Source organism: Toxotes jaculatrix, chromosome 16, assembly GCF_017976425.1.
Source record: "Toxotes jaculatrix isolate fToxJac2 chromosome 16, fToxJac2.pri, whole genome shotgun sequence".
In the NCBI taxonomy this organism is placed as follows: Eukaryota; Metazoa; Chordata; class Actinopteri; family Toxotidae; genus Toxotes; species Toxotes jaculatrix.
The window spans coordinates 23,078,922-23,105,574 of record NC_054409.1 but is presented as its reverse complement, the minus strand read 5'-3'; the positions used below and the strand labels follow the sequence as shown (position 1 = coordinate 23,105,574).

General features: G+C 42.8%; 1 protein-coding gene and 1 non-coding gene across 4 annotated transcripts in view; both read left to right on the top strand.

The window, feature by feature from the left end:
* Positions 1-248: 248 nt before the first annotated feature.
* pde8b (phosphodiesterase 8B) overlaps positions 249-26,653 on the top strand; it is a 38,469-nt gene continuing 12,064 nt past the window's right edge. Inside the window, exons 1-13 of one of the 3 annotated variants that reach the window (XM_041059200.1) lie at positions 249-394; positions 12,650-12,706; positions 17,785-17,975; positions 19,880-19,939; positions 20,050-20,107; positions 20,413-20,501; positions 20,631-20,709; positions 21,132-21,272; positions 21,373-21,461; positions 21,554-21,608; positions 24,658-24,709; positions 25,308-25,385; positions 26,003-26,079. In XM_041059200.1, coding sequence (XP_040915134.1) covers positions 341-394; positions 12,650-12,706; positions 17,785-17,975; positions 19,880-19,939; positions 20,050-20,107; positions 20,413-20,501; positions 20,631-20,709; positions 21,132-21,272; positions 21,373-21,461; positions 21,554-21,608; positions 24,658-24,709; positions 25,308-25,385; positions 26,003-26,079 — 1,080 coding nt within the window. In that variant the 5' untranslated portion in view covers positions 249-340. Of the gene's footprint in view, positions 395-3,555; positions 3,904-12,487; positions 12,556-12,649; positions 12,707-17,784; positions 17,976-19,879; positions 19,940-20,049; positions 20,108-20,412; positions 20,502-20,630; positions 20,710-21,131; positions 21,273-21,372; positions 21,462-21,553; positions 21,609-24,657; positions 24,710-25,307; positions 25,386-26,002; positions 26,080-26,653 lie in introns of those variants that run through there. The other 2 variants (XM_041059199.1, XM_041059201.1) reach the window with 2 other exon arrangements.
* trnal-uaa lies at positions 14,760-14,832 on the top strand. The gene has a single exon. It is a non-coding gene; the product is annotated as a tRNA-Leu (tRNA).

The window sequence follows — 26,653 nt, the reverse complement described above, 5'->3', positions numbered from 1 at the left end:
TTTTTTTTTTTAAAAAACCGTGTTGTTATTTGAGCTCATGTTAAAATAATCGCACTTTTCATCTCCGGTTGCAGCTGCACTGTGAGGACACTAGGGCCGCACGGACACCGAGCCCGCCGCTGCAGCCTGAACCAGGGAGGTTATGAAGTTCAGGGGCCGACATCTAACTTATTCACCGCCACTCGGTACCTGTGGGTCCCCACGCTACTCGGCAGCTATTAACACGGTTACAGGCTATTGTATTACATATGTATTTGTATTGTACACACTGCAGGCTGACGCTGAAGTCCCTTATTATTTTGATTTCACACTGAAGGACAAAACATCGTGGCTTAAAGACATGAGTGGACTATCAGCAGAGGAACGTGCTTTATTTCCCAATGGACCACGAAAGGTAGGAACTAAAGGAACTTACTGCACTAAAGTTTTGTCTCTTCAAAAATAATAAAATAAATCAAATGAGTTCTTGTTAGTAATTAGTTTAAGGCACACAGAACTGAACCACTGCTGCACAGAATGTCTGTAACTCATCACATTATTAATGAGCCAAATCAAAAGGAAACAAATAAATAAAAATAAAACTGTGATGGGCTTTTCAAGTAAACAGACGAGGCAGAGTGTTGTTCTGTCATGGAAAATTATTAATTATGGACAAAGTTGTCCTCCAGCAGATCTATTTTGTCCTGTGTCTTACCTGCTGGAAACAGATCTGCTTTTCTCCTTCAGCTCTTTAACTGAGAAAAACCTCAACAGAAGTAAAAACACAGAAGAGCTAAACCTTTAACTAAAAGCATGTGTTTTCTTCATCTAAATGAAGAGGTCTATTCACTCGTATGATGTTTAAACAGTGTCGAAAAAGGTTGGTTAATATAGCTTATTGCGTGATTACAGCTGCTGACAGGTATTCATTTGTGGTTTGCCGGGCTGCCAGCTGAAAACGGGCGCTGTGGCCTCAAATATTTAGAAAGACGTGGAAATGACTGCACAGCTGTGATAGTGAACTTTGACTCAGATGAGGGTGTTTTAGCCTGAATGTGCTGGTTTGACTCGGGTGTAGAGTGAGTGAGGCCTGCCACCAGGGGGCGGTCTGCAGTCTCAACAGCAGATCATTTACTGGAGCTGAGCACGCTGAGTGAGACACTGTTGTACACACAGTTCTCAGACACAAATAACTACACAGGCAATGTCAAACTCCTGCACTGACAAAGCAGAAGTAAACATTCTGCGAACGAATGGAAAATCTTAGTGTTTAAAGAAGTAATCAATAACTGTGGCTGTCAAATCAATGTAGAGGAGTGAAGGTACTTTAATCTCTAAAACATTTAGTGGAGTACAAGTGTAAAATAGCAAACAATGTAAATGCCAGTCAGGGTCAGAGTAGATGTACTTAGTTTCTTTCCACCTTCTTAAAGAAGAGCAGGGATTGTTTTTCCTTTAACAGTGTGGCCTCTAATGTTGCTTTTCCTCTTTAAAATGTACATCAGACTTGTAGAAAGTATTAGAGCTTCTTTTCCAGCTCTTACTTCTAAGGTGTCTGTCCTAAGGGATGTCCAGGGAAGAGTCCATAAACTCTAACAGAGCTGTATGGTTGTGTGGTTAAACTGGATGAAGTGATGCTGATAGTCCTGGGCTGCTCGTTCACATCACGTTAAACTTGTTTCAGGGTGGAAAACAAAGTGCGAGTGTTCGAGGACGTACTTTAATTTCCTGACAGATGAACTGCGTTTATGTTGAGAGTCAAATCTTGTGTTCCATTGTTACTGTGAAAATATTTTTTTATAGCCACGTTAAAGGGTCAAGATAAAGCTGGAGTGATGGCGGCAGGTGGTTACCATGGCCACCACAGACTGAGGCCTCGCCACGTCATTGGCCACCACACGTAGCAACGTTAAGTCCATCTAATGAAGGTTTAACAAAAGGAATAGCCCATGAATTACTAATGTGTGGGCTACTTGGTCCTCAGCAGTCACTGTTGCCTGAGTGAGTTAATGAAATCCTCATGGCCTGACATAACGGCTGTGTGGTCTGTACGGCTGCGCGCCTCACAGCAAAGAGCTGAGCGAGACACCGATTTCTGTGCCACACCAAAGGAAATGCTAGTCTCAGTCTGGCTCTGTCCTGGAGGTGGATACACACCGGCCAAGGGAATTTTCACAACCTGGCAACCCAAACATTGTTAATCCTCCAATTTCAAAGAAGAGATATTTATGTTCCAGGACTGTATGTTGTAGATTTGACGATGAAAGAAACAGAATGCTAAAGGATTAATCCAAGTAGGCTTGGCACAAACAGCTATTTTTTATGATCTAATAAACTGCTGAGCATTTTCTTTGATTAATTGATTCATAGTTTTATCCATAAAATGTCAAAAATAGTGCAAAAATAATCAAATCTACAATTTCTCACAGCTCAAAGCGACAGACGGCCTCACATTTCTTCTTCTTCTGTTTGACAAAATGTCTGACAGTTAATTAAATAATCAACTAATTGCCTCATTTCTAAATTTAATAAATCTAATGTGTTGCTGATTCATTGAGAACATAATCGTTGGATTAATCAATGTATCAATCGGTAAATTATCAATATTAAAAATCATGGGTTGCAACACTCCTCATCTTTATTAATTTGCAACCATGGTGATGAGTTCTCTCTTTTGTAACAGCTCGGTCAAAGGTCAGATGTCAAAGGTCAGCCTGAATAATTTTGTGGCCCCTCACATCAAAACACACTGACAGCTGCACAGTTTTGGCAAATTCAAGACACATCAGATTATATCAAGAAACATAAATGATATATAAGAGAGGAGAGAAGGTGGGAAGTGGTTTATGCACTAAGTGGTTTTTCATCGAGCCTCCATTACTTTGATAGCATCATGTCTAATTCAGCGCAGTGAGGACCTTAACAGACCCCTGGAGTCCGGGTTTGGCCTCCGGGGAGATTAGAGGGTCATGATGGAGAGACAGAGGTGATTTAATGTCAGTGTGATGTAAAGAGAGAGAGAGGGGGAGAGGGAGAGAGGGAGAGGGAGGGAGAGAGGAGAGAGAGAGAGGAGAGAGAGAGGAGATGGACCGTGGCCAATGATCTGCAAGCAGAATAACTAAAGTAGAGACACAGGAGAGATTTCATAAAGCCAGTTGCTCTCCACGGGCCTAAAATGCGAGCATGTCCCAGAGGATGAGCGGAGACACAAAGCCGGATATGAAGCAAGAGGTGATGAGGAGCAGCCAGGTGGTTTAGTCCATTTATTCATTTTATTCATTAGCCCGGGTCATTTCATAGATGCGCTAGCGGGTGGTGCAGGCCATCAGCGGGCTCTCGGTTATAGCCTGAAACACCTTTTGTCCTGAACATGATGTCAGATTCCGAGATCCTACAATAGCGGAGGCTGAGGAGGAACCGGATTCACGGGACGCATGAATTAAACAGTCATCTGCACCTCACGTTTCCCTCCCTTAATGTGCTCGAACGGAGGTGTGTGGAGGAGAGAGCGATTCGAGCCCGCAGCCGATGCCCGGAGAAAACAGCAGCCTGTGTGCAGGCAGCTGTGGACGACAGGAAGGTGGTACCCAAGTGTCGGTGTTTATTATCAGGGATCTGACTCCGGAGGCGCGTCGCTGAGGTATGGGCTGCGCTCCCAGTATCCACGTCTCTCAGAGCGGGGTGATCTACTGCCGAGACTCAGACGAATCCAACTCCCCCCACCAGACCACCACCATCTCTCAGGGCACCGCGGCCACGCTGCACGGGCTCTTCATCAAGACCGATGCGGCCGAGACCATCCCCTCCGTCATCACCTACCAGAGCCGGCACTCGCGCAACAACTCGTACCGGGATCGCAAGGAGAACAGCGGAGGACACATCCGCATCGAGGCCGAGACGCAGACCAGCCACACCAGCGTCAAGGTACGGTACAGCAGGGCGAGTTTAAACGAAGCAAACGCGGTGTACTGGCACAGGCTCCGCATCATCACCGGGTCGTGAGTGAAAACCACACGTGAGGAGGCCTTTTAGTTTGTTTGTGTTTGTGTGTGTGTGTGTGTTTGTTTGTTTGTTGTCTGATGAGGCCCAAGCCTGCCGGTCAAATGAAATTCTGTAGTGACCACACAGCACAGTCCATTCAGCCTCCTCTGATTCACTGTCTTTATCAGACCCTCTCTGCAGCCAGCCATCGGTCCGTGATAAGTCAGCGTGTTGTGTGTCATGACGGTGGTTGTGTTAGTAGAAAATCTGACACGTGCATGGTGCTGCACTGCTTTAATATTTCTCCGTGATAAATAACAGGTGAGCTCTCAGACTCAGAATCTGACTCTTCGGACCTGTATTTAGCACCTATGTGAATAGTTATAGCACTTTATAACACTATGTGTGTCAACAATCATATCTTCTCCTGTAAAGACATCTTTTATTAGAGTTTTTCTTTGTTGTGTTGTTATTGATTAACAGTTTACACCACAGAGCCCACAGGTGGAGTTATAGTTATAGTTATAGTTATAGTGGAGTTGACAAATACATTGATAAATGCTTGAATCTACATTGAAGTGTGTTATAAACCATTTATTAAATGTTACTTGTTATATACTGTGTGTAAAGGCTAAATAAGCCGCCAAAACTTTGACAAGTGTTGCTGGAGTTTTTACCACACCAGGCTACTTCCCTTCACTTCCCTCCTCCATTCACCTCAGAGACAGATGCAGTTGTCCCTGAAATCCCTTTTTTTGCATTTGTCTCACTGTTCTCTGTTCTCCCCAGAGGCAGTATAGTCTATGGTGTATAATCTGTACCGTATCACAAAAGTTTGTTTACGGACTATTGTTTATTATCTCTAAGTACGGCCCTGCGGCCCCAGGCAAAGGTTCCCGAACAGAACACGCTGTCAAATGAGCAAAAAAGTGCATCCAGTCAGTTAGTTGTTAATCAACAAAGCACAGAGAGTTTGCCTTCAAAGTGCCAGAAGTCAAAGGATCATCAGGGGTTTTTACAACTTGGGTTCATCCCTTAAATGACCTTAATCACACGGGACAACTCTGCTGTTAAAATAAAGAATAATTCTTATGCTTTAACGTGGTGTCACCAAAGTTTGCTTCACAGCTAAAACTGAGAGCTATTGTAAAGTTCAGTGTAGCCTAGCCTAATCATTACATCCATCATGGGAGATGAATTATAAGTCATCTCAATAAGCTATGAAGAAAAAAAATCAACTTGTTTGAAGAAAAGAATCTTGCTTTTTCTGAGCTTTCAGCCACATTAAGGTCTTTCTCCGCGGACTTGTGGAGTTTGTGATGACACATGAGATTTCTCCATGACAATGAAAACTTCAGCAGAAAGCTAATACGTGGACCCTGAAGTTAAGATCTTCTTTTGTCAAGAAAAGGTCAAGAATGAACTTTGACACACAAGAATCAGCTCTGTTGTTATGTAATAGTTTTAAGAAGTTAGACATTAAGTTAAGACATAAAATCAGAGTTAAAACTGTGAGTGGTACAGTCCAGCTTAGCAGTCCTCGCTCAGTGTTTGGGAAGTCTCTAAACTTGTGGAGTTGTGTACACATCTTGTCACATTAATTGTGTGCTTTTTACTTGTGGATGGATCCCTCTCATGAGGGAGCATGTGAACAGATACTTCCTTATATTTATGATCGAACCCCAGAGGATATAGCTGTGTTTTGTTAAGAAGTAGTGTAGCAGATGATTGTATCATCAGACCCTCAGAACAGATTAACCCATTCAGGCCAAGATGAGATCTGAACTACTTTACAAAATAAAACAGACACATCTTACAATTACAACCTTTTTTTTAGAACCATTTTATTTTGGGAAACTGTACATTTGGACCTTTGGTTTAAAAGCTGGTGTAATTTGATGTGTGTGGATAGTGTGATTAATATAATTCTGGTCTGAGCTTTTAGCCTTTATAGAGGCTTACAGAGTCTCACGCTCCTTAATCCTCACTTTTCATTAATGTGTTACACATACTTGTCTTGTCTGGTCCTAGTATGGAGGGAAATTGGCATGGTGTGAGTCACTGGACTGAATGAAAATATTTAGTCATCCTCACAGGATGCTTCTCATCAGCAGCTGAAATCATAGAACACGTTGCAGCAGCTTAATAATATTTAGGTCCAGCGTTTTCCTACCTTTTATAGATTTGTGTCATGAGTTCAGGGTGGCACAGATAGTGTGCGTGTTGGTTTGTCAGCTGTTCCTTTGCTCTCCCTCAGTTCCCCTCTGTCTCTGAGGACTGAGAGAGGATCAATGATACCATTTATTATTAAAACCATCTGCCTTTCCCTGCAGGATCTTGATAATCTGCCATGGTGTTGATCACGCTCCCATGTGTGTTCGTGTGTGTGTGTGTGTGTGTGTGCATGCATATGTGTGTGTGCGTGTGTGCATGCATATGTGTGTGTGCATGTTTATATACACAAGTCATTTGTTTACCCCTCTGGTCAGTACGGCAGGGGTTTGAGCAGTCACATGTGAAGGAGCTGATGCTGGTGGCCTGTACAGACATCCCCCCAGGGCCTCTTAAACAGTCACTGACTTATAAGAATATACAGAGGAGAGCATGAATTAGCAGTTTCTCAGCATTGTTGCCACCACCTCGCGTTTAGATGTACAAAAGTTCAGTGAACAACAGCAATGCAGGTCCCGAAATAATCTAATGAACACAGTCCCTCAAACCTGAAAAATATCTTTAAGGTCTTTTCTTTATTTGTTTATCTTTGCAAACAAAATTACAAAATTAGAGTATAAGTATGCAGGAGAGGTGACAGGAGAAAACAGGTCGGCAACAAATAGCAGCACGAAAAGACCAATGTCACAATAAGAAGAAACATTAGTTTAAAAAAAGTCTGGTTGGAGATTTTGTCTAAGAAACTCCTGAAGAAAAAAAATGTAGATTCTTGAAAAATACATTTAGAAAAAAAAGCAGGTGCTTTGAGTGGACACAAAGCCTGTGTAATAAGGTGTAATGTAAGGAAGGCAGCTTTCTGTTGCCTCTTCTGTGTGAGCATTATTTTAAATGCCACTGTTTGAAAGACCCTGAAGCCCACCCCAGTCAGAGGTGGGCGGGGCTTCACCTCAACCTAACCAGGCACACCTGATCTGATAAAAGGCCTAGCTCAGGCCCTGCTCTGGCTTTTGTTGGTTGCGGCCTGCTGTAGAATCTGTCTGTGATTAAAAGCAGATCGTCTCTTCTTGCTGACTGTAAATCGATGGAGTTTGCATGTAAGTTTTTCTTTGTGACCTCATCAAATTGCTTGTTTTTGCAGATGGAACTGAGTACCTTTGTATCAGCTACTGTTTTTACCTACCTAGCTTCACCTAGCTACACAGCTATTGTCCCCATTGATCTCTGTTTGAGTTGTTGGAAAACACAATGACCATAAAACAGCAGTTTGATCATTAGCACAAGCTCAGAAACACCAGTTAAACCAGTGAGCACTGAACATCTGAGCTACTGTCCAGTCAACATTGTGTTGCTTATTAAGATCTGTGTGTGATCAGTGGCTATGGAGGACACAGTGGAGTTTTTAAATGGGACATGAGACCGCTGTGTGGACACAGATCTTGACCTGTAGGGATGCACGTCGTTTTTTTTAAATGGTGTCTTGAGATTTAGTCGACTTAACGTAGCTGCAGTCGGAGCTCGGGTGGAAGAAGGAGTGTGTGAGAGCAGGAATGTCTTCCAGGCCGTGAAGTGGAAAATAGTTTGGCTGGTTGGACTGGGACAGCTGTTTACACGCAGAGTTCCCGTAGGTGTGTGTGTTTACATGCGTGTTATCTCAGTGGAGCACAGTCAGAGTTTTTATTATGCACAGTCACGTCTCCATGCGCTTTTTTTTTTTTGGTAGTTTTTAAATGAAGCACATAATAATGAGTGTAGTGTCCAGGACGGTGGAGCTTGATGGGTTTGAGGACAAGAGACTTTTGCATTTCAAACTGTGGATTTGATTTTGAAATTTTGATTTTGAACTGCATGTACTGTTCTGTCCTGACTGAGATTTCAGCCTACGTGAGACTAATTCAGATGCTGCAGAATTCTGGGGGGGGGATTCCAAACCAGATTCATGCAAGGCAACTGGGGAATAGCAACCACTAACAAACTGGATAAATAAATATTGGAGTAATCAGGCAGAATCTTTACCAGGATTCGCCTGGATACTCATTCAAACAGGATTCATGGGTGAGCGAGTGAAAGCATGTCTCTTAACAGTACTGTTTTGTTTTCCATGCCAGTGTATCCCAGCTTACTCTGGACGAGATTTTTGAACCTAATACCTGTACTGTTGTTTATATCGAGTTCAGAGAGGGCCATTTGCTTTTGATGGGTCACCAGGCTAAGTACAGTAATGTCCAGTAAAGCAGAGCGAACAGTGTTAGAATAGGAGCTCAACTGCACAAGAAACTTTTATTTTCAATAGTGAACGTTTAAAAAAAAGGAGGATTTAATCAGCGGTTGCCGTAACGTTAGCTATGTACAGCAACGTCCTCTGCAGCGTGCTATTATTGGTAGCCTGATCATCAAATCTGAAGGTTGCAGTCAAGAAGCCTGCTCACGTGACAAAGTGAACCCACGTCAAAATATCAGTTGATCAGTGAGAGCTTATCATGTCTAAAGGATAGGAAAGATGATAACTGCAGCAGTGTGCAGACTGGGTCTGACCTCAAGTCCATCTCGGCTCTACAGAAGGCCACCTGCACTGCAGATAAGCCGAGGCCTTGTTGCAAGGACTGTGATTCACGTAAACACCAAGGCCTGCGGTTAACAATGATGAGTAATATAACACGATGAAAGGAGACTGCTTGGTATTTATCTGGCAGTATCCAAAATAAATCAAATAACACTCCGCCGTCGGTTCAGATACTGATGAAAGTGACATGATGCGTAGGATCAGAAGAAGATTCATCTCTGCTCTGAAGGCCACGGGAACGTCAGGCTGTATCACTTCTGATTCCTAAACAGTCTGCTGAGTTTCAAAGTAAGAGCCACACACAAGGTCAGGTCTTGATGAGAAATACACCCCTCTTTGTCACTTACTCAAAATGATTAGACATTGGCCTGTAAGTGTAAACAACTCTTTCTGTTCCTCCGGCTGTAATGTAAACAGGCTTGTAATCTTTATAATCTACAGTCGTTGTAAACAGTGAAAACACCTTCAAAAGAGTGCATTAAACGCACCGTAACTTTGTTAGGTTTATTGCATTCTAAAGAATAAACTGCACCGTTATATGTGCAATGAAATGGTAGAGCAGGCCTCCACAATGAAAGCAATGTTTAATCTGTGTCCTAACAGCGTGTATACAGTGTACGCAATGATATGATGTACCTGGGCCCCAGTAAGAAAGTAAGTAAGGGTTTATTTATACAGTACCTTTCAAAGCTAACATTACAAAGTGCTTTGAAAGGTACAACAATAGAATTAGCTGAAATGACTCCAAGAGGAAGGCGGCTCCACTGCAAGAGAGGCTTTAGAGAGTTAGCAATTAGTTGAGGGTCTGAAGTCGGAGGTTTTCAAACAGTGAGCCGTGCCTCGCTCGGAGGGGGGGAGGATAGTTCAAGATCTGGTTGTGGAGGGAGAAGTGTGTGGCATAGATGCTGCTTGAGTTGAAAGTGGCAGGTGGTGGTCTGAAAAACAAAAAGTTAGTTGTTGTGGTTTGTCTCACCGGCACAGACTTTTTTTTTTAGATTTTGGATGACTTACACTTCTCACAGAAAAGAAGGCGCTCCAGAGAAGAACTCAGAATGTGCCCGAGGATGATCATGTTTTTAAGTTTTCTTCAATACCTGAGTAATCCTGTGATTGTTTCCTGTGTCTGTGGGTAAATAAAACAGACTAACAGCTGATTCTGTGTGTTTTTAATAGTGCCAAAATATACTTCAGTTTCTAGTTGATTAGCTTATTATTTATGTTCCTTTTTTGTATTATGTTTACGTTCTCCTTCTTTTCCACATCCGTCCATCCTGCTTCTTCCACCTCTCAGAGGTTCCTGTGTGTGTACTGTGTCCTAAATATGCCTTCACTTTCTTCCCCCTCCTGTCTTTCCATAAGGGTTTTATCCTATGACAACTTCCCCCAACACTTCCTCCATCATCTTCGAACTCCACTGACTGATCTCTCTCCAAACTGTTCTCTCAGTACCGAGCTGTCCCCGTTTCTACCGCCTTCCTTCCTGTTCTGTTTCACGTCTGGATGCGTTGTTCTCAAGTAAAACAGAATTACTCATTTTCTCATGAAGCCAACCCTCAAACCGCGCCGATATATTTGGAGACTGTGCTTGTTAATTGCCACTGACCCACCCAAAAGTGATCATCCCCTCAGTCTCATGCCTTCAGCACTGATCCACCAGATACTCCTGACTGATCAGATGAATCTCTGTCAGTCTTCTCGTCCTTGATTGACCTCATTTCTTTACCCTGTTTGACCCTACCACCATCACCGATGACGTGGAAGTGAGTGCTGCCGAGCTCTCCAAAAATCTCTTTGTTCCTAAAAACAAACAACTGTGATGTGAGGTCCACATGACTTTGACAACACAATCCCTCAAGTGTGCTGACGTCAACAGAAAACCTTTAGATAGATTCACTTTATGATTTGGCTTCTTCAGCGTTTGTGAAAGCGTTTCTTGATCTGACGTCAGACAATCAGTAGGACCACGTCTTTTGTCAGTTCCCCGCATCTTTGTTTCAAAAATAAAATCCTCTTCTGATCTTACACTTCTATGGTTAAGGTTAGGCGAGGTTTACAAAAACAACTTTGTTTGGGTTAAAATACTTGGTTAAGGTCAGGGAATGATCTCCTGTGTCAAAGTCTGACATTTTGCTGACCCATCCGACCACCCTGACGGCCTCCCTCTGCAGGATTTTTGGCTCTAGAACAATGTCACACCACTGTAGGTCCACAACACACACAGCCATTAAGAGGGTTTTGTCCTCTGAACAGATTCGTTTTTAGGTATTTGGTGAAATAACAGCTGTCCTTTTGCTTGTGAGGACAGTCTCCACATGAAGATCTAGCTCAGCTTCAGGTCTTTGATACAAATCTAGTAGAAGACATAACCATGCGCTTCATTTGAGGATTTTTAATGTGTAGCAGCCCTGGGAAGTGTTTTATTTGCATTAACAGCATCTCAAACATGACACACACACACACACACACACACACCTGCTTCCTGTTACACTCACATGCTGCGGCAGAGAGACGTGAGCACATGATGTGTTTTGTTTATGGCAGACCTGTCTTTGATTTGGATTTGCAGACAAAAAAAAAAAAAAAACATCACTGCACAGGAGATAAAAAATACATTATTACTGGGAATGTTATTCTCAGAGGTCTTTCTATGTTAAGCACCAACTTTATTTATAGCACGTTTTGTCTTTGAGCACAGATGCTGATGAAGCACACATGAAGCAACACGCGTAGTGGGCTTTTGTGGTTTCTCGTGCTGCACCCAAAGGCCCTTGATGACGTTGGCGGTTAGTTAGCGGTTGGTAGTTGAGACTAGATGTGGGTTGAGGTATGTCCACCTTTAAGCCTAATTACCACTGACAAGTACTACTGTAATGATGAGTGGCTGAGTCACCAGCTCCTGTGCACCTCACTGCTGAGGTCATGCAGCTTCTGTGCGACTGTGAGAGGAGTTTGTGCGTTGCATGCGTTATTACGCAGCTGGTGTCCCTGGTAGCATTAACTGAAATCCCCCTCCGAGTCTTTCTTCATCTCTCTCTTCTCTTTTTTCTGGACATCTCAGATATTTTTCTTCAGACCTTAATCCAGAGGATTGTCCTGCGGGTTATGAGTGTGTGTGTGTTTATAAATATGTTACCAGCAGAAACTGCAGACATATTCTAACAATGAGAAAAAGTGACTCACCAACACAGAATTTGCTCAAAAATAACTGTGTAATTGATGGTTAATTCCCGGTGCATGATACAGCGCCGATGTGGCGTCCGCTGTGATTCAGTATGTTATGGTACACAGCTGATTCATTGTGTTTCAAGTGTGGTGAAAGCATGTGTGTGCATGCATATGCTCAAAGGAAGCACATGTAGCTGAGTTGCTTATTCACCCCAGAATGACGCATGTGGTTAAGGAGCCTGTTGAATCTGCCTGGACAAGCTGTAAAAAAAAAAACACACACACATATATACAGCACAGTGTGCAGCGCTCCTGCAGCAGGATTATGCAAGTAAACCTGTGGGTTCAATCTGTGGCTGGCTGCTAATACCTTCTAAAGAGGGTTTGCAGCGGACAGCTCCATTCTGGGCGCTAATACTGCATGTAAATATCCACGTCCACAGAGTAGGAGAGGTGAGCGTGGAATCTGTAGTAAAGAATCCACATGTACGGATACTTGTTTTAGGAGGCTGTTGCTGTTTTACCCCAGACATCTGCCTTTAGAAGAGGAAGTACTTGTCTTATTTCCCTATGAAGTCTGAACTGAAAGTAGGTGAGGTGAGAAGGAAGATTTAAGTGTGTGAAGTGCAACAGGGACAGACAGATCGTGCAAGGAAAAGCAATATGCCAGTATGCTCCTGGACATCAATGGTAAAATGGTAAGAAGAGTTCAGCTTTTTGTTGTTGTTGTGTGTTTTGTGTTTGTTTTACATTTGTCATGGTTATTTACACATTCTCATCTGTTGCCTGCAGGTTTCAGCTACAGAAGAATGTGTGGGACCTATGAGACTGACTCAAGAGCCAATTCAGGTAAGAGTAACACAGACTGTAGAACATCTGGAATCATTTTACTCCCAGTGTTTGAAGGATGATGTTTGATGATAACAGATTTAATTTTGAACAGGAGACAGTCCATCAATCTGATGTAAATGATTTAATTTTGCTTTTACAAAACAATTGAAAACTAAAATAGAAAATGTGGGTTAGAAAATAGGATTTCTCAGTTGAAATGATTATTTATTATTATTCAGTATTGTCAGTTATTGCTGTTCTAATTGTTTTTGTGTTGTTTTCCGAGCTGAAGTCAATAATACTCTCAACCCACTGTCACTAACTTGTTGTAAGAAACACTACATACAACCTAATGAACGCACTTACAACCCAGTCTCCAGTCATGCCATTTAAACCAGGGAGCTGTCACTAATAGACGTTTATTCTTGTGCTATGTTCGGGTCATGCTGGGATTTTGCTGTTACATCAAGTTACATCAACTTATTAGTGGTAAACACAGTCGGCTGTCTGAGGTTGTTTTTGCTCAGTGAAGTAAATAAGTGAATATCTTTTAACTCCCGTCTTCTATCACAGGAGGATTTTACATAATTTACCAATATAATCTTAAAGGACATTTTTTCAAATGTGTCTTAAAACAGTAGTCTGGTGCTCACATGTACAGTGAAGCAGGATGTGTTTGCTGTAATCGTTCCTCCTGTTCACACTGGCCATTAGGGATCCATCCTTATGTGATGTCAGTATAAGTGATGGGGGGATAAAACCCACAGCCCTCGTTCTCTGTAAAAATGCTTTAAAAAGTTGATCTGAAACGGGTTAGTAACTCTGATTTGAGTTAGTCAAATCAGAGTTGTTGTTGTTTTTGGGTTTTTTTTAGTACAAAAGTTCCTCTTTACATTTCTGGATGGATCTGGATTTTGCTCCGGAATCAGTCCTGAAAACCATATTGCACTTTATGACCTATTTGCTGAGCTTACTGTCATTAACTGTACGGTACATTCATGGCTCAGAGAGGATGCTGAGTTTGTGTGAAGGTTAAGTGTTCGCCTCAAACGGCCTGCAGACACCTCGTCAGTCCTCCTCCGGTGTCGATCCTGCTGGAATCTCATCTTGACCGTCGAGAACTGTGAAATATTGCAAGGTTAGGTTGAGTTGAGTCAGGGATTGTCTGTGCTCATCCTCCTCTGGTTAGGGGATTAGAACGGGTGCTAGTCAGATTTGCCCTTATGTAACAAAGAAAGTAAGATCTCCTGGAGGTTATCAGCTAGTTGAGATGCAGGTACCATGAAGCGTTCCTGTGTTCTGGCCGTTCCTACGTCAGGAATCAGCCACTTTATTAGGTGCTTGTTTATTGCTTTGATTTAATTTGCTTCGGTTTGAGCTCTGCTGGTTTGACCGATCTCCAGCGGTTTCTGAGTTCAGCTCGGTTCCCACTCCACTGCAGTGATGTGAGAGGCCTGGCATGCCACTCATGTTCATGCTGAGCTACAGTATCCTGCTCTATCCCTTCAGCCCCCTCCTCCTCCTCCTTGTTCACCATGCCAAATAACATCGCACCAGGAATCTCTGGCAGCGCGCGGGCAGGTGGAGGGACCAGGGGCTTTATTAAAAAGCCTTGTAAGACCTCGTCTCATGCCCCATAAAACCCTTAAACTGCTCTCCCGAAGCAGCACACTAAAGTTGTACCTCCAGCCTTCTTCTGGATCCATGACCTAACCTGACCCTCTCCCGCCTCACTCCTTCCACAGGAACGGAGAGATGAAAAGAGAGAGATAAAATGCTCTGCAGGAGAGAGCTATATGTTGTTAGTTTTCCACAACATTTACTGTTGACTGGCTCACGGCCCTGGAGAGCTTCAGCCTCTCCAGATACCCCCTCCTGCAGCTTATCTAATGATTCATGTGTTTCACTCGCTACACGATAAGTGACGGTAAAGCAGCACGTTTCCCATCCACGTTCCTGTGGCATGTGCATCTAGTTGAAAAATCAATTTTTTTCTTCCTGCTACTTTTTTTAGTTCCCACTCCAACATGAATGAGATCATCATTTAAAAGAAAGCCTTCAGCAGAAGGCTGCCTGGTTAGCTCAGTTGGTAGAGCATGAGACTTAACCTTTCAGGGTCGTGGGTTTGAATCCCACTCCGGGTGGCACCACCTTCCATGGGCTCACCACCTGTGGAGGTGCCATAGGCCTTCGGTGCATTGTGAAATGGGCGGGCTGCCCCCGCGACCTGGGCCTGGACCCAAATAAGCGGCAGATGATGACATGACATGACCTTCAACAGAATGACAGAAAATTAATTGGCAAAAGTTTTGATGATTGTTTTCATAGTAGTTTTTATGAACCCCGTGCCGGTGACAGCTGTGTCTGGAGGCACTGTGTCTTTAGGTTCTGTCCGTCTGTCCGTCCCATTCTCCTAAACACGATATCTCAGGAACGCTGTGAAGGAATTCGTTCAGATTTGGCACAAATGTTCACTGGGATTCAAGGATGAACTGATTAGAATTTGGTGGTCAAAGGTCACTGTGACTACACAGGAGAATGAGCTCATATTTTATGTTTTATTAATATTTTTTATAGACATAAAAACTTAAATACAAAAAAAAAAGAATGGAAAAAAAAACACAGGACCTCAGTGGGCCTCTTTTATCTTCATATATTATCTCTGATATGCTCAGCCTGTGTTACACTCCCACACAGATAAAGTGCTAGTTAGCCCAGTGACACCTCTCTGTGTTTGGGAGACTCCCAGCGTTAGAAGGCATCTGGCCTGGGTGTGCAAACATGGCGGATTAACCTCTGAACTCTGAAAATGTGAGTCAGCTCGCAGCAGAAGTCAGGGATAAGCCTCCGTGACAACCGAGCACAAACTGTACCGTGTTTTCATACAAACCATGAAGCCGATAAGTGACTGTGTCGTTTGTGTCGCCAAATATGTTCGAATTAAAAATATATATTTACTTTAATGATGCTGTAACCAGGTAATTGTGGAAACATAAGTTCATTTGTGTACAATTAATAGTGAGTTACATGCGAGGAAGTGTGTGTGTGTGTGTCCGAGACAGGCGTGATGGAGTGCAGCCATGTGTTTAAACGTGTTAGACTTGGTGTACATCAGATGGGGGTATTAAGACCAACGGCGCCTCCTACCAGGCTCGTCGCTGGTGACATATTTGGGTGGCAGGTCAGAGATGAGTGCGGTCGGCGTTGTCCCAGGGTTGACTGGGTACTCTGTGTGTGGAATTTCACATGCTAGCACCATGGTTACACAAAGCAGTGCCATGGTTACACAAGCCAGCACAGGATCAAAGACTGTGGACCTTTCACAGGCACTCACCAATACTAGCTCATTTTCCCCCTCTGTCCTCCTCCTCCTCTTCTTTTACATCTTCTTCTCCCTGCCATTCTCACCTGTTCCACTTTCAGTCTGCCCCGTCTCCAGGTGTGAAGGGCTAGATATCCTACTACTCTTCCTGATTTTAAAAATTGTACAGGAAGTGCGGGGAGTCATGACTTTAGCTCTCTTCTCCTTTTTTCATCCGCTCTCCCTTTCTCTTCTCCAACCCTCTCTGCTGCACCTCCATGCTCTCCCTCTGTCACTCTATCCTTTGTTGTCCTTAGAGGGAGTCAGGAGGTGATGCTGCTGCGAGGCAGAGCTGAGTGCTGTTGGTTCTGGCTGCAGACCAGCTGCCTTTGTGTGCGTGAGAGCATGTGTGTCTCTACTGTATGTGTCTCTTACGGTGCGTGCTGTGTTTCCTCACCACTGTACCAAAGGTGGCTGGTGTGCTCGTGGTCAAAACGCAGTGTGCGATCAAAAACACGAGTCCGTGCTCTGCAGGCTTCGGGGTCTGTTGGTGTTGGTGAAATACAGAATTCATTTGTGATTATGTGCTTCTCGGTTAAACGCTGAAGGACAAATTCAGCTGGTGGAAGACATGAGCATGACGTTTACATGATGTCTGTTTAGCCGTGCCATCCATCCGTGGTAAACGCGCCTGTTCAGGATCATGGAGGAGGCTGGAGTCTATCCCAGCATGCAGTGAATGAAAGGCACAGCCTGTGCCTCGCACAGGTTGCCTACTTATCACAGGGTAAACAAGCAAACAGATGAACACAGTTATGGACAGTTCATGCTGAAGTCTTCAATCCTCCTGAGATGTGCGTGTCTTGGGACTGAGGCAGGAAACCCGCATATAGTTGGAGAGAACATGAAACTTCACACAGAGAGAGCAGCAGGGCTGAGACAGAAAACCAAAACTTTAGCCATCACTTGTTTTTTTCTGTTTTTGACTTTCTAGACGTCACTACACTTTGTAACTGAAGTGAATGAGGTGAAAATAATAACTACACAAAATTGTGTTTGTTTTTGTTTGTTTGTTTTGATTCGGTTAAACTTACCACTCTCTGGAACTCTGAAAGTCTATTTTCTCACTGTGCTTATTTTCAAGGAAAAAAAATTATATATGTATATGTAAATGTGTATATATATATGTGTGTGTGTGTGTGTGTGTGTGTGTGTGTTAACTATAATGGATATAAAGCCCATCCCTTAGCTATACCCGCTTATCCTTGAGGGTTGTGGAGGGAGCTGATCTGAGCTGACATAAGTCTCATATTTAAAAAAAAACCTCAGACTCCACAGGATTTGTCTCCCGACATTCAAAGCAGGCTGGCGGGTCACCAATGTAATAAATCCTTGAAAACTTTACATCCAAAATTACTGAAAAGGTTCTAACAATCCAAAATAGTCCACCCTCAAAAGAAAGGTGGTTGTTAAAGGGTTAAATAACTCAGAGCTGCTGTCACTTTGGAAGGTTTTGGCAATGAGCTCATTCTAATCACAAATTTAGATTTTCTAGGTCTTAAAGGAGCTTTAGCAGTTGCACCAGTTACTTTTCAGCCTCATAAATGTCAGTAACCTTGGTCGTGCTTTAACCTTGGTGTCAGTACTCTTTGTTACAGCTGAGGTCTGCAGCTCTGGAGAATGTCCTGTATAAGTAGTAAATTCAGTGTGGACCGACTAACATGGATATTCTATAATTATCACAGTAGTAGCATCCCCATCTCACCCAGGCGTCCATTCCCCTCTGTCTCCTCAGGTCCTGCTGGTGTTCGCCAAGGAGGACAGCCAAAGCGATGCCTTCTGGTGGGCCTGTGACCGCGCTGGGTTCAGGTGTAACATCGCACGGACGCCCGAGTCTGCCGTTGAGTGTTTCCTGGACAAGCACCATGAGATTATAGTCATTGATGGACGCCACTCACGCTACTTTGAGCCTGAAGCTGTCTGCCGGTGAGCCTCCGTAGAACCACAACTTGATGTTTGTCCATGGTTTTTGTGCAGATCAACAAAAGGGTCTGTGAACTGCAGAGGTGTTAAGTGGACGATTGAACAGAGCCACGGTGGCTGTCAAAACCAAAATGTCAAACTGTAGCTTTAAGCATCTTCAAGCTCTTGAACTGGCACAGTAATCTGGCTTCTTTTCTGTTTGTGATTTCCAACAGAACCAACATGCATGGCTGACATTAGACAAAGAGTTTGAAAGGGCTTCATCAGCCAAAACGGTTCAAAACTTCTGTAACAAAAACCATGTAATTTTTCACTTCACTCAAAAATAATCAATAGCTAAATTATGAGGTTTTTTTTTTAGTTATATACAAGAATGTCCAGAGGTTGTGTCTAAAAGCAGTTTCACGGTGTAGTGTACTACAGGGGAGGGCTTGTTGGCGCCATCTGGTGTTCACTTTAAAGCACCGCAGCCATCTGCTACCTGCAGCTTCACACTCTTAACATGGTCTGATCGCCGGAGCTCTAATAGTTGCTCAGTTCAGCGTTTTGCTCTGAGAAGAAGCAGCAGTGGATTGTGCAGGTCACAGTTCGTAAGAGGCTACTGAAACAGATTGGCACTTGAGAGGGCTTGAACTCCAGATTGTGAGTTTGTTGACATGAAAGCTGGATAGTGGCCCAGGGGGAACCAAGAGTAGTTCAGTTGTAGAAGCTTGAAAAAGATTTTTGTTTTCTTTCTTTCTTGTCCATTTTTTCCACAGCGAAAGCCACTGGCCACTTTTCAGAAACCTCTTTGATTGTTGAATAACCTCATTCACTCCTTCGTTCTTGCCAGCTGTTAGTTAAGTTCATACTGGTAAAACTGGTCTGTGCTAAGTCCCCTGTTACCCTCTGGCGTGCATGAGCATCTGAAGATTTATTCAGGAATTATTTTGATTCCCATATTTTTCCACAAATGTCTGCACCTTAGACTTGAGAATATGTTGAACATGTTGGTTTTCATGTCAGATTCCTTCTTTGGGAAATTTAAAGCTTTGATTGAATAACAAATACCGAAGAAATACTCTTCTACTTTCTGACATCTAGTAAGGACTTGAGTTCAGGGCCTTTTGAAAGGGGATTCCCATGGCTCAAAGTGTTTTAATGTGTGTCCCATGGTTGTCTTAATGCCTGTGTGAATACCTCCTAGGCATCATTACTTGGATATTTGTGAAGACTTCCTCTCTTTTCACAGCCTTGATATTAAGCTGGTGAAACGGTCGTATTTCTCATTATTTTTAGCTAAGAGTCCTTCTATGTTTAATTCTGTCATGATTTCTGCAGACCTTTGGGCTGTAGTTATTGTTAGATACAGTACTAACCCATCCAAAGTCCTTGGTTACACTAAAAGCCACCACCGTATATTTTGTAGGGTGATTTATTGTAAGTGCTTCATTATTTCCCCAAGTAAAGGAACAGATCCATTCGTCTTTCCCGTCTCCTGATTACCGCAGTTTGGCAGCTGCTCCCTGTTTGTCTGTTGCTCCTTCACTCTTTTCCCCCCATCCTTTCCCCCCATCCTTACACCCCGTGAGGATTTCTGCCATCATGTGTTCCCTGTGTTCCTCCTTTCATCCTCCATCACTGCCGTCTTATCCCTCCTCCACCTCCGGGGGCCACTTTCCCGTACGTCCTGCCAGCGGTGTGGCTTTGTGGTTGAACCTCTGAAGCAGATGTTGTGTTTGGTGTTTCTGTGTTAAGCACAGAAATGTTCTGCCCATCTTCTTGTGGCAATGACATCACCCCCGATCTGCCCACATGTTTATTCTGTACCTGTGTCCAAGCCACTTCTCCCGAGCTCAAAGTGTGAATGAAATGAACTCCTGTTGACACTCCTGCTGACTTTTAATCCGCATTTGTTTTATTTCCAGGTTGATCCGTGCCACGAAGCCCTCGGAAAACACCGTTATTCTTGCCGTTGTGCCACAAAAGTGAGTTTGATTTTGAAACCATAGTCTCTTTAGTGTGGACCAGCACAAGCATGTTTGTGAAAAATGATTGTGGTTGCAAATGGTAATAATTCTTCTCTGTCATTGTATAGACCGCCTGACCAGGACGAGCCATCTGTTCTTCCTCTCCTCTGTGCTGGATTTAGCAGAGTACGTCCAACAATTTGCCTGAGCTTGTGAATGTGTGTTTATAACAGACGAGCGTAGGACTCAGTGCGTTATCCTTGTTTCTTGTAGTTGCGTTTTATTGGGGCCTCTGAGAGACCTCAGACACTAAAATAGCAACGTGTTGCCAGTTTTGAAAGAGCCACTTATTGTCAGCCGTGTTTGATGGTGTGAAAATGACGTAGGAGGCTACAAAACAAGTCGCTACTGAGTGAATCCTGACTCATTCAATTTTCCGCTCGTCTCTCTCCCTCTCCTTCAAACACCACTTAACATGGTTTGGCCTCCAGAGGTTTGTGGAGAACAGCAGTGTGTCGGCCTGCTATAATGAGCTCATACAGATTGAACACGGAGAGGTGCGCTGCCAGTTCAAACTCAGGTACAGCGGAGAAAGAAAAAAAAAAACACGTTCATCACGCAGTCATATATACATGCACAGATATGTGCAAGGTAGTGTTGGTAGTAAAGCTGCTAATCCAGTGTTTGCTGCGTCTTCATTCATCCACAGGGCTTGTAACTCTGTCTTCACTGCTTTGGAGCATTGTCAGGAGGCTGTGGAGATCACCAGCGAGGACCATATAATACAGGTGTGGATAACGCTTACCCACATACATGCACAAGAGTCCAAAGGAGCAAAACCTCAAACATTTCCTTTATGAGATAAAGCTGGTGATAGTCTATTTTTTTTATTATAAAAAAATAAATAAATTGTGAAATAAACAAAACAGTGTTGGTTGGTCTCAGTACTTTATAATTTCCCTGCCCTGTCTGTGAGAATCAGCCTCAGGCCATTTGGACAGTAATCTTTAAAAAAAAAAAAAAAAAAGGGTCACAAATGTGTAATTGAGTTTGGAAATGAAAGCTAAATGTTTTCCTAAAGCAGCTGGCACTGTAGCTATCAAACATTATGCAAACTGGCAATGGCAGTGCCCATGTTTTTTTACCAATGAAGAAACATGTCAACAATAAAAGAACTCTGAACTTTAACCCCTTCCTGGATTTGTCTCAGTATGTGAACCCAGCATTTGAGCGGATGATGGGCTACCACAAGGGAGAGCTGATTGGGAAAGAGCTGACCGAACTCCCCAAGAGCGACAAGAACAGAGCTGACCTGCTGGACACCATCAACACCTGTATCAAAAAAGGAAAGGTCAGTAACACATCCATCCATCCATCCACCCATCCATCCATCCATTTGTGAAATTAGAGGTCTTAGTTTCATTGACCTGACTGTTATGTGGTCTCTGAAGGAATGGCAGGGCATTTACTATGCCAGGAAGAAGTCAGGTGACAGCATACAGCAGCATGTGAAGATAACTCCTGTCATCGGCCAAGGAGGGTAAGATAAACTTAAACAAACCAAAGTGATTACATGCTGTAGATTCCTGGGAGGTAAGACATCACTGACAGGTTTGTCTGTGCTCTCTACAGAAAGATTCGACATTTCGTAGCCATCAAGAGACCTCACATTGACAACAACAATCAGGTGAGTCAAATGGTGCACAGATAACTCCCCTGTTTCCCTTCCTGTCTTGGTTTTGGTAATGAAATGTTCAGCTCAATGATGATTTCAGTCATCACTTGCTGTTTAGCTTCACTCAACAAATCTGGAGGCTTCCAGAGATCTGTAGAGGTTCTTACGAGAAGTCAAACAAGAGCTCTGAACACAGCATAGGAAAAAAAACCCTCAGATATAGGCTCACTCAGGTTTACCTGGGGCTAGAATTCTGTGCCAGCGCTAAATTATTAGCACCTGCACATTAGCAGCACTTTGAAACTGCTGATTTGCAGGCTCAGATGATGAATCCCTAGCTTACAGGGGCTACTCGCAGCCGTTTGGCTTTTACAAAAGCCTTTGACTTAAATAAGCCCACTTCTGAGGATCACGGTGAGCTGGTTTTGCTGTTGTGTAGCTTAAAAACAAATGTCAGTCCATCAGCAGTCCTAATGCTTCAGTACAGCTTGGCCCAATCAAGCCTGGTAGAGAAATGAACGACTGAGTCCAAACTGGACTCGGGCATTGATTAAAAAACCTGCTGGCAGTAAGTTTAACATAAATACTTCAAATGAACTGTAGGCTAAAGTGTCAGAGTTAAATGCTTCAACGGGGCATGTAGCCTCACGGGCTGCCAGCTCTGCTGAGGAGTGTGCACGGTTACTCTGAAGCAGGTGTGTCGCTCCTCTCAGCTGGGTTCCAGGCCAATAACGTCATACTATGCTAAGTTACGGCTAAGCACCAGGATCCCCGGCTCAGGCCTGGGAGGGCTAGCAGCCAGGCGCCAGGGCTATTTATACCTCAGGCAAAGCCGCACAGGGACTAGCTTTAGCTCATTGCTCTCTTTCATCATGTGTACATAAGGTGAGTCAGCCGTTGGCATCTGCCTGCCAAAGCCAAATAGCATTCATTCCTGCTTGTTGGGATTGGGAATCCTTGGACATGCCAGCAACTGATCCCATTCTCGAAGTCGTCCCCCACAACCTGAATTGTGCTCTGTCAAACGGAATGGTATTATCAGGGTGTCCTTTCCTTTTTCTTTTTTTTTTTTCTTTTTAAACTTTATTTCCAACCACACATTATAGAAGCAAACAGATGCAAAGTAGAAACAAAAGTTTAGTATTCAATGACATTTTAAACTAAATCATGTCGTGAGGCAAGTACTGCATCTTCACTGAGACGCCATTATCCGTTTGACAACCCAAGGCCACAGAGGTCCTTTCAGGATACCACTGATCTGATACTGTATTCTTGCTTGGGACATTTTCCTCGGAGCACTTAAAACCCCACATTATTCCTCATCGTTTCCCACCCAGACGTTTGGCTGTAGACCACGGTTTCCATTTCATTGTGTTGTTTAGTTAGCAGTATTTGTCTAAGCACTCAAGACTTACAGCAGGTTTAGGGTCAGTTTTGTTTGTCTTTCCCTCTCAATTAAGGGCCATCATAATCTCAACTATTTCCCAGCTTTAGTGAAGTTAATTCAAAAGATGTTTTGTTTTTTTTAGATGTCTGTTTGTGCTTTGCAGCCCAAGAAGCCCATTAAAATGCAGCCAGCTAAATCTGGCAACCTTGTATGTCATTAGAAGTGTTTATACTGTCTTAATCCTATTTACTCAGTATGGGACGCTCTGGAGACCTGAGAGACAGCAATGCCGAAATTTAGAAAGGAGGGCTGTAGAAAAAAAAAAAAAAAAAAGAACAATGGTGTGGCAGTGATATGGATCCTAAAAATGAAATTTAATATTCAAACATTTCAGGACACCCCTTTCATCATATCAAAATTACATTTATTTTTCCTGATTTTGTATATTTAAAATGAATTAATACGGGTGTACGTGTTGGATTTAACACATTCATCATTACATAAATGTGCATGATGCACTGTCAGCAATATGTGAAGGTGCCGTGAGTCACTGTGAGAGGAAAATCTTCTGTAACCGGATTAGAGGCTCTACATATCCCTATCTACACAACCTGAGTGTGACTAACAGGATGTACTGTACAAATTGTCACCTGCATGAAAACATATTGTTATGAACATGGGAAACTGTGCTGTGAGGTTCATAGTTATGGTAAATGTAGCTCAGAATCAACACATTCCTTTATTAAGAATCATTCTGTGAATTGTGACTCAGAAGCTGCCATTTAATACAGTTGAGTAATTTTTTTAATTAGATGATAGTAAATATTTTGGCAAAAATATATAAGAATTAGAAAGGTCATCTATCAGATTGGTCTCCACGTTTAACGTTCTGTTTTTGGCTCCTCACACAATCACCTGACCTACTCATGACTGAACAGAACACTTTGTCTAATTTTCTTTATCTAAGAAGGTGCAGGGCAGCAACTACGGGGGGGTGGGGTTAAACTTTTCAAGCTGACCAGCAAAAAGAATAACAGAATGATTGCAATACCCTTTGTATGCATTTTTAAGGTTGATGAATGTTTGTTGTTGTTGTTGTTGTTGTTGATGATTTATTTATTGATTGATTGATTGATTTATTTTGCACATCATGACCAGGTAAAGTGTAGCTTCAGTGAAGGCAGACCAAATATGTAGGTGCTATTGGCTTTGCAGGGCTGTCATCTTTTAGAATATCATTTAATTCTTTCTCTTTATTCGTCACCATCTTTACAGTCACAGGTTGCAGTTTTAGCAAATATTTAAAGAAATCACACACAGCTGGAGTCGCACAGTTTCGCTGCTTTGTTTACAGGGAGAATCAGGTGTTGGAGTATCAGACCTTTCAAACGGCTCCATGCACGTACAGACATCATCAAACCCATTAACAGACTGAGTTGTATTTGTAAAATGCAATAGGCTGTTGAGGTGAGATGAAAAGATATTTTCAAATTATAAAGAACATCAAATCGCTGGCTCACAGTAAGTCTGTAATCAACAGAATTAATCCTGCCAGCGTGCTGCTTTCAGGGAGCAGGAAATTAGACTGATTATATTCCTCACAACGGAGGCAAAGTAACAGCGACTCTTGTTCGTAATCCAGACTTTGATCTGTTCCTGTTCTTTTTCTGTCAGGTCCACAAGTTCAACAAGGAAGAGAGATGCAGTGGGGAACATTCTCAGTCAGGTAACTTACCTCCTCACATTCTTTAATGCAGCTCGAGCCTCTTATTTCTTATGTGAAGATGTTTGTCATAGACTTTAAAGATGATTATAAGCATGGTTTGAATTAAACTCTGTCATTACATCTGAGGCACAGATCTGAGTCCTGAAACTGACAAAGTGTAGATAAACTCATTTTGTCTTGACAAACATTTCCCCACACAACATGTGTGTGTGGATAGTTAGCTTTACTGTAGTTAAACACACTTAGGGATAACACACTCACAGTGACACACTGTACGTCATGTCCATCTACCTGCAAACCAAAGTCACAGTTAGTTTTTTTCCTCCAGTTAGACGAAGGACAGTAAGAAGTGTTATGAATTATGTAATAAATTACGTGTTACGAAAAAATTTTCTTCTGGGTTTTTCAAAAATGGCGCGGTACATTAGAGGCTGAAGCGAGATTTAAAAGCACTTTTCAAGCAAAACATAATATGTTTGAAGTGAAACAGAGCACTGAGACTGACTTATATCAGTATAAATCTGTCTCTCCGTGTACATGTCTCTCTAAACATGTACTGTACATTTAACGTCCATTACTTCCCTCTGCCTCTCTGCAGAGTGCCATTCTCTACGTCACCGGGACAGAAGGAAAGATTCAATTGATGCCAGATCAGTCAGCTCCCGTGGCAGTGACGGTAAGGCCGTTCAAAATGCGTTATCTGTCTGAATGAATGGAGCTCCAGTTTGAGCCGTTCTGCGGAGTAGATAAGCAGGAGAGGCAGAAAATGACAGGGAAAGATGACGAGGAGAATGAGATAAGTATGCAGTGGGAATAAAAGTCAAATAACAAAGGCAGGAACAGAAGGGAGGAGTGGGGCGAGCAAAGGGATGAAGAATGGGGAGATGATTGGAGATCAGAGAATGAGTCAGGCTGTGTTGTGGTAGGTACTTGAACTAAAGAGATCCTAAAGAGAGATGTTGAGGGCTGATGACATTACGTACCTCCCTCCTCAACTCACTTTGACGCAGCTGCTGCTATTTTCAGGTATCTCAGCGGAGTGCGGCTTCTCCTCTGCTTCGTCTGCGTCTTTCTTCTCTAATCAAACCATTTTCTCTCTTTCTGTCTCACCACATAACTGTCCTCATCCCAACGTCCTCATAATGTTTGCCTTTTGATTAAAGCTAACATTTGCAGGCCCTGTGACTTTTTTTCAGTTAAAATATTAATAATGTTCATTATTATTAGCTGACAGGCTAGTTATCATGAGGCTGGTTATCATGAGACATAAATTCCCTGTTTTCTGAATTGCAGCTCCCAGTTTACAGAATCGAAGATATTCATCGGTCGCCAGGATTCACTCCATGACTATCGAGGCTCCCATCACCAAGGTACGCTGCTGTCAGCATTTGGTCCTTTTACACACCTAAAGGAGATTGTTTTTTTTTTTTTTCAACTGACCAGTGTTTTTTTATTTCTATTTACATTGATAAGTGCACTTTTCAACTTTCTGCATTTTTTTTCTCTATTTAACTGAAACAAAAGACGTTTTAATTTTGTGGACAGGAGAAATGAGTAAAACTATAATCCGTATAAAATTAAACCATACTTGCTCATCTTTCGGTCCGGTGGCAGTTGGCACTTGAGATCACGGATCCTCTTTTGTTGAAGAAAGTTGCACCACCCCCAGTGATAAGAGTGAGATTTGTCCGTGTCTGCATCTGTTTTGGTTCTTTGTTTAATCATTCTTAGCTGCATCACCCTGGATTTACCAAATTAAATACAAGAGCTCCGTCAGGTTAAGACAAAATGTTCTCCACCAAACAGATGAGAAAACCACTGAAGGGTTAAATGAGGACCATCACCTGCAGGGCCCTTCATCCAACAAACAGTCTGATACTGAATCCTTTATGCAAGTTAATGCCTTCAGCACAAACACAAATGTTTCTTGCAGTGAAGAGAAAT